Source organism: Etheostoma spectabile, chromosome 20 (assembly GCF_008692095.1).
Source record: "Etheostoma spectabile isolate EspeVRDwgs_2016 chromosome 20, UIUC_Espe_1.0, whole genome shotgun sequence".
In the NCBI taxonomy this organism is placed as follows: domain Eukaryota; kingdom Metazoa; phylum Chordata; class Actinopteri; order Perciformes; family Percidae; genus Etheostoma; species Etheostoma spectabile.
In genome coordinates, this window is record NC_045752.1 from 22,361,937 (window position 1) to 22,370,321 (window position 8,385).

Here is an 8,385-nt window from a genome sequence, read left to right on the forward strand (position 1 = left end):
TCATTCATTCATTCATTCTACGCTGAGCTCACCACAAACATATGGGCATTCATAACCAGGTCATTTGTGAAATAAGGCGAGTAGTGGTGTGATTTACCTGTGATCCAGTGGTGAGGGTTATGCAGGTGAGGACAGTTGTAGATGAGCAGGTATTTAATATTAGTGAACACCTCGTTCACCACCTTGATGCCAATGTCAGTGATGATGCCTGGGTTTTCAATGACATCAGCCAGACCGTATTTCACCAGCTCTGGATGACTCATCTTACCTGCATTTATGAACACACGTGTAAACAAAACATAACATAATATAACTTATTCAATTCAAGACACCAGAAATTTGACATAAGTTTCAGAAAAGTTGCAATTTGTTACTACAGATTTTTAAAAGTTGAATTGATCACGATTTATTGCAAATTATCGTACCATGTATTTGAATTGTTAACTGTTTAATAAAAGTGTAGGTGAGTAGTACATTCTGTCTGTCTGACTTTCCGTTTCTCCTTTGAATTTCTAGAGAACAGTTTATCCGATCCACTTCACACTTGGCAGATGTAATGCTTGGTACACAAGGATGTGAATCGTCCAAGTTGGTGCGATTTGAACGCACAACACGTTCAACAGCCTGAATGACCGATTTCACCAGGTGTGTTTCTGACCACGTGTAGCCCTGACTGGGTATGCTTTTCAGGGCCAAGTTTAGTGATTAGGGGCCCCAGGCAAACAGCGTCTTGCTTTACTTTCCAACCTTCCTGTAACTGGGAATGTTGGTATTGGCCGTGGTAGAACATGTACAGTACTCCAAACTTTTTTTTTGTTTGTAAAACTATCAATACCCACAATAAAAAGTCCTGCATTGAAAGGTTTACTTTGCTTAAATTTATTTAACATCTGTTCACAGTGGAGCTTTCAGCTCTAATATAATGCTGGATAGTTTAATGACTAATAATGCATCATATTGTAATTGTTATAATTTTGGAGTAAAATCTGAACCTGCAATGTAATCAGCAACTTTTCTATGTAAAATGTAGTTGTGCAATGTTTTCCTCTAAAAGTAGAAGTAAACAGTAATTCAAAAGTATACAGTTGAGTTGCATACTTTTTTAAGTGCGTTGGGGGCCTTTTGTAGGTTGTTTCAGAGTACAGTGAGTTAGAACAGTAACATGTTCAATATTTTTCATATTGAAACATAATAAATCTATAACTGTTTGGGGCCCTTTAATTGAGGGGGTCCCAGGCAGGTGCCTACATTGCCTAATGGTAAAGTTGAACTTAGGTGTGGGAGGCAACTATGTCATGGCAGGTCTATTGCTCAGGACCCAAAGAAGCATGATGTCGAGTGAGACAGGCGGCACACCACTAGTATATCAACAAGGAGACGCCAGGAGAATTGCTCATTTCTGTCAGGGAGGGAAACATGCCCAGTGTTCTCTGAGCCAAGTGATTATATTTGAAGGAAGGAACTAACATTGCAGCAGAAACTCATCCACGTATCCTAGATGAAGTGTCTCAAACTGAGGAAACTCTAGTTCAGCCATTTTGAGAGCTGAGAAGACTCCATCTTTGGTCAATGAAGGCTGGATACGCAGCTCATGAAGCCTGTTAAACACACATAAATCACGTAATTAACAATGTTCTGCAACTGACAACCTTTTCTGCAGTTAGGCGACGTTAAAAACACCTGGATGAATGTTGAGTTTTCTATCACTTGAATGTTTGTAGAAAACTCCACAATGTATCTTTAAGTAAATTCTGTAACTATTTGGATAGCAAGATAATTATTCTGACAGGATGACTGATCATTTTTTATACAGAATGTATTGTGCGATTGCCTATGAGGAGCCTCCATGTCATACTCCATGAGTATTAGACTGTAATTATCTCAGTACTTCTAACTTACTACATGATCTTTGTTTACTCTTTACTAGTGATGGCCAAATGAAGCCTCATTAACCATTTTATTTATTTCCTGAGCCCACTAGATGGAGCTAATGGTTTAAAGAAAAAGGTTAAACAAATAGCAATTTAGCGCACTTTTAATCCTTTGCTAAACAAAGAGCGCCATCTAGTGGCTTTAGAAAATAAATACAATGTTTCACAAAGCTTCATGAGGCTTCATTTAGCCATTACTTTACCCTGTTCAGTGACTGAACAGTGTCCCCAACATTTGCACACAAGATGATACTCTTTGCATTTTAAAAACATAAGCTATATATATATATATATATATATATATATATATATATATATATATATATAGACACGTGTTTTTTCCCTCAGTTAGTTTAACAAATGGATGACTTGCGGCGCACCTGCGAGCCGCAGTGATGATGAGGTAGCCCAAGTCCACTTCCAGAGCGTTCTTACAGGCCCCAAACACAATGGTGTGGAGGTTCCGAAATCCTCCTGGAGATCCACATACACAGTATCACAGAGAACAAACCAAAGGAGTTAACACTTAATCAAAGGTGAGGGCCTTGGGTGCATCTGCCAGCATATTAGTTAGATTTCTGAACTACCAAACGGTGTTAAGAGGATCCAAATCCTCTGTCAAATACAAATGACAATTATTGTCATTGGAAATAATTGAGCAAAAAGAAAGCACTGGGAGCTAAGGAGAAATGGGAATAAAAAATAAATAAATGGTGCACACAGTATGTAACACAATCAGACCGTATAAAATCCTAACCCACATAAATAAGTCACAATTTCTTAAGCAGGACCTGAACTATTTTAATATTGTGCCATAGTGCTGGGCGATAGAATGACATATATAGTCAAAACCATATAAAATGTCTATTGTCACATATTTTTTGTATATTGTTTCTATCGCAATGTCAAAAAAAAAAGCTGCCAACCTGCATTGCGGCAAAATTGATGTCACTTGGGTGATGCTTTACATTTTAGTACTTGCATTTCATGTTCATTTTGCACTAAAGTTCTTAATAAATGAGAAAGTACTCAGTACCTGTAATTTTCAATTGTCAAGTATTTAATTCACATAGGAGTATACAAGAATAGGGTTTTCCGTATGGTTATTTCTTATAAAATATTATATTAGTTGATTTACCAGAAAACACGCTATATTGTGACATAGAAGAAGATACATGCAGTGTGTTAACATACACTCCCACAGCAGTGATCTGATTAAACTTTAATGGGAACAGGACACATAACTGATAAAGATGTAACCAATTAAACGCTTCTGTAAAATACATATTACTCTAGTAAAACCCACAGTAAAGGCTGTGACACAGCAGGCAGACGGCAAAGAAATAGTGGCGTCTGTGTCTTGTCCAAAAAGCTGCAATTGAACACACTGCAAAGACTACGAGTCGCACCATGCCAGAAAGTGCTGGTAATTTATAGCTTGCTTGAAAAAGCCAGCGTCAGCCAGAGCCTACTGTCCCTCGGCTTCACTCGCCGCCAGGCAACGGCCGACATTGATAACAGATGATTACAGGAAACGGGCCGGACAAAGTTGTCACTCATCTGGCGATAGCACTGTGCTTTTTTACACTGTGATAAGACTGTGCAAATGAAAGATTAAGTTGTTGAATTTGATTAATTCAGGGGTTGGCTAGTAAGCTAGCTTGGACAACGGGCAATCATTGTTGGCCCTACTTTGACCGACGGCCAATCATCTCCCTGGTGTGTCAGCACCTTTAGGGCCATTTATAGACATGTTTTCCTAACCTGATCTCCAGCTGTCCTCCACCACATGTTGGATCAGCCCTCCCAGGAAGGGAACTCTCACCAACTCCAGCTGCTCCAGGTTCCGCGCTGATGCTAAACCGGTAACCAGGGGAACATATTTGAGGGAGTTGGTTGGCCCTGCACAGTTCCGCATGACAAAGGTTCTCAGGCTTACACACAGAAAGTCCTTAAACGGCTGGGGTTTGGTGAGACGGACCCACTTCAGGTAAAGGTGGCGCAGCATGGACACACAGGGGATCTCTGGGACATTCACACCTACAACAAACAAACAATATGTGAAGTACATCAATACAGTTATAGTATTTGTCAAACTAGAGGTGACAAACCATGGTCCCCAAGAGACTTCTGAGCCAACATGCTTGTTTAATCATCACAAACTAACCGGATGAAGCTGATAAATATCCAGTGTTTCTGATTAGTTTACTACATTGTATTCCAGCTGTCATGTGCAGGCAGTGGCAGGAACTGTCAAGTTAGTTGTGATCCTACTCACCCACTAGATGTAGAGTCTGGATCTTTGCAGTAATGGGGATGGTCAGTTTGTTTTCAGCAGGAATGGGAAAAGCCCCATTACGGTTGCGGAACTTTCCTAGTATATGGACCTGGGGCATGTAGTTCCATATGGCTTCCACCAGCTCCAGATGAGACGTCTCCACACCCTGAAATTAGGACAAATAATGTTATCACACAAAAAGTAAATCCTAATTTTTCCATTTATCCCTATCTTGCAGTTTTCCTAAGAAGACAAGAGTATGTTTAGCTGTAATGGTAATAGTTTACTTCCCATCTCAATTCTCTGAAGGAAGACACCAAAATGCAGTTGAAAACTTTAAATATATATCTAGTAAGTGCAAGTCTGTACGTCCATTCTTAAATGTGGAAACCGCAGTTTGACAAAATAAAATCTTAACTCAAGTTCCAAAGGTTATTGTCATGGTTTTGGTAGTCCCACATTGTGAGACCTTTCTCCACCATACTGCGGAGTAAGGTCTGACTCCTCAACACATACATTCTGGGATAGAAGAAAAAAATGCTCTGGGTTGTTTGCATTTCTTTAAACAAATCACAATAGTCTTGGGTGGCGCTAAACTCTGGTTGCAAAGACGGTTGCTCTGCTAAATAGTCTCGGGAAGGAACTTGTTTTGGTGGAACATTTACTCCATGCAAAAGAAAATATCAAATCTCCACCAATCTTTCCCAAAACGTCCCAGTTAGATAGTAAATGTCGTAAACAAATTCTTTGTAGAGTTGGGTACCATTCACGTTTTTTCCCAGTATCTATAATTCGGTTCCGGTAACCCAAGTTACCTTTGTTCTGTACTTTTCCTCTGTAATAAGAAAACTTAATTTTAGTTGTAAAAATAATTTCAAACCTATTTATCCTATTTACTTTGATTATTTTGAATTCCCTTGTTGCTGAAATATGTTATAGAAATAAAGCTGCCTTGCCTTACAACCTCCAGCCAGTCACACACTTGCAATCTCTTAAACGCCATTGCCGTGACTCTGTGACTTAAACAAACTGCCGAAGCAACGTGATTTAACTCGGCCCGCACCTCTGTCAACATTTCCTTTTGAGATTTCCTTTTGAAATGTAAAGGGCATTATAAATAAAATGTATTATTATTATTATTATTATTATTAACAACATGAAGAGAGGACGGATAAGCTTGCGCTTACTTGCTCTCAGGTACCGAGATTTGGCACCGTTTGATTTAACGTGACTTGGCCCTTGGTAGTAACGACGTAATTAAGTTGGTAGACCAAAAGTACTGTTGCTGACCAACCCAAATTTTCTTCTAAACTTGCCATTTTCAGCGTGTAGCTTGCTAGCTCAAAGTTTGTTTCCCGAAGAGAACAGAGTTACTGGAGTACCGTAAATGAACTGCCGTTGATTCATTATATTTATATAGCTCCAAATCACAACAGTTATCTCACTGCGCTTTTCACAGAGGAGCAAGTCTAGACCGTACTCTGCAATGTTATTTACAGAAACCCAATGATCCAGACTATGGTTTTGGTAACAAGACAATGTACTGAATTATCATGTGCAGAGTACGATGGATGGTACAAACCAAAGAGCATATTCTTCATCAGCACAGTGGTCTGTTTAATACGGAAGTTAAAAGGGCTTTTAAAAACTTTTCTCAGAGTCTGATCTTAATCAAGTTTAGGCTTAACGTCTAGCTTCCAAGCCCCCAGGATCAGCGACATGTGTGAAATCCACCATGGGCTTATCAGATAACGATGGTACTGCACCCCTTTGGCCCAGAAAGACTTTCACATGGACTTTGCAAGGCAAAAGAAACTTCTATATTTCAGCGGAAATCTTTTTGGGGTACATTAACTTACCATTCCGAACACTAAAAGGGTCTTTGTTTAAAACATCCCGTTTTAAACATTTTTACATCAGATGGATGTGTGACTATATGTATGTACACTGTAAAGGCTGTTACGTGGCTGTAACGTCATTAGCGTTTCCCAAACTGACAGGGCTATCAGCTAGTAGCTAACATCAGGGGTAGCTAGCATGGATGTATTAAGAGAACGGTAACACAGCTAACATAGCTATATGACAACATAACGTTACTACAGACATAGTAGGACTGTACGCTGTAAAGCCTGTAACGTGGATGAGATATGAAGCCAAGAATGTATTAAAGTAGGCTCTGTTCACAAAACTGTGGAATAAACTTAGTAGCTAGCGCTAGCTTGTAGCTAGCTAGTAGCATGACATAATAATTAGCTACATCTCCTTAGTGTCTAGCTAAATAAATCCATTGTTTATTTAGCTAGATAAGCATTGTAAACAATAAGAAAACAATCAGGAACAAAAATACAATGTTTAATGTGAATATTTTAGACAACGCAACAGCGAGTTCATGAGTTTGCTATGTATACCAACGAACTAGCTACCTATACTTGTAAGAGACACGAGAGAAAAGCTCATAAACAAGCATGTTGCTACAACAATACAAATAAACTGTTGCTAGTGCGCATGCCCATCGTGACGTCATGGGCCAGTCAACTCGGAAGATCCGAGCTCCATGACTGCTTTATATGCTTTTGAGGATTCTCATTGGAATGTACCGGGCTTCCACCCGAACACTGTTTCCAGTTCTCTTAACACATCCATGCTACCTGCAAGTGGATCCTGCAGAGGACACCACCCTAATTAAACTCTGGTGGGCCTCCAGGTGGAATATTGACCACCTGGTGACCTGATGCAGACCAAACAATTTGGAGCTCAGCGCTCTGAAGGCAGTAGAGATGGTCGTGGACTTTAGAAAGGACCCAGCCAAACATAATGATGGTCCACTTCTGCACTGCTATCATTGAGTCCATCCTCTCTCCTCCATCACCATCACGTACTCTACTGTCACTGCTAAAGGCAAGGGCAGACTGCAACGTATAATCCGCTCCACTGAGAAGGTATATGGCTGCAATCTGCTGTCCCTCCAGGTCCTGTTTGTCTTCAGGACCCTGAGGCTGGCAGGGAAGATTATAGCTGACCTGACCTTACCCTCCCTGGACACAAACCTTTTGAATCATTCGCCTCTGGCAGAAGTTCTTCACACCACAAAATCAACTTCTTCCCTACTGAAGCTGGCCTCATCAACAAGGCCCGGGACACCCATTGACAGACCAAGAACAAATCACCAAGACAAATTCCTTGCATGTACTGAACCTAGTTATGTAAAGGATAATGTATTGAACCCCTTTAGGCTAATTCAAGCTTCACGTAGGGGTCCAAAGACTACAGGTAATTTCACTGGTTACCACACCAATCAACAGAACAGGAACAATTTAGTGGAATTACTTGGTACGGCTGTTGGTTTGATTGAAAGCATGGATGCTCTTGGCTCTCTGGGATGTATAAGTGCACCTTGCTGCGGTAGGATATCATTCTCACACAACATACTGACCAGCAGATTGGGACAGGCTTGTAGTGCCTCCAGGACTCCAGGTATACTGAATGCCTCATAGCCTCGGACACGTCTCCTCTCCAGGTATCTAGGGTGGAGGCCATATAGCTGCTCCAGATCTGGCATCTTCTTCAGAAGGAGCAGAAAGCTGCTGTCTGTAAAGCCTAAAGCAGAAAACACAAACATGATCAGGGCCTTTTCTCAATGTGTGTAAAAACCAGGGCTTTGAACCGGTTCAAGGAACGAAAACGAAAACCGGGAACTTTTTGTATTTTACAGGGAACAGAAACGAAACCGGAAACGTTATTATTTTGTATGTTCTGGAACAGGAACACTTATTTAAAAATAATGGTAACCGGTTAATACCGGTTTTATTTCGTTCCTCAAAGTTTCCGTTGCCTAATTAACTAAAAAAAAAAAAAAGTAATTATTTTCCTGCGCAGGTTACCATGACGGCTGAGGTTCACTTCCTGTGTGACATCACATCAGACATTCGCTGAGTCTGACTGAATGGAGAGAGAGCGTAACACCCAGGCTAGAGAGAGCAGTGTCTCCACTCCACATCTTAAATAAGAGGTAAATTACGACCCATCGTTAATTAAAACGTTCATTCCAAACACAATATCAATAGCTATATTTGTCGAATCCACGTTAATGATGGACAGGCGAACATTTGGCTAAATGGCGCCAACACCTCTGTTTGCCTAATGCACAGATAGCTAGCTAATCTTGGTAACACACTA

The 8,385-nt window shown here is 40.4% G+C and overlaps 1 protein-coding gene across 3 annotated transcripts in view; it reads right to left on the minus strand.

Moving 5' to 3' along the window:
* The window catches only part of LOC116669639 (F-box only protein 38), a 33,891-nt gene that overhangs the window by 19,837 nt on the left and 5,669 nt on the right, over positions 1-8,385 (minus strand). For all 3 annotated transcript variants that reach the window (XM_032499574.1, XM_032499573.1, XM_032499572.1), the window contains 6 exons: positions 7,643-7,806; positions 4,210-4,375; positions 3,696-3,971; positions 2,312-2,405; positions 1,468-1,598; positions 98-268 (listed from right to left, as the gene is read on the minus strand). In XM_032499574.1, coding sequence (XP_032355465.1) covers positions 98-268; positions 1,468-1,598; positions 2,312-2,405; positions 3,696-3,971; positions 4,210-4,375; positions 7,643-7,806 — 1,002 coding nt within the window. The remainder of the gene's footprint in view (positions 1-97; positions 269-1,467; positions 1,599-2,311; positions 2,406-3,695; positions 3,972-4,209; positions 4,376-7,642; positions 7,807-8,385) is intronic.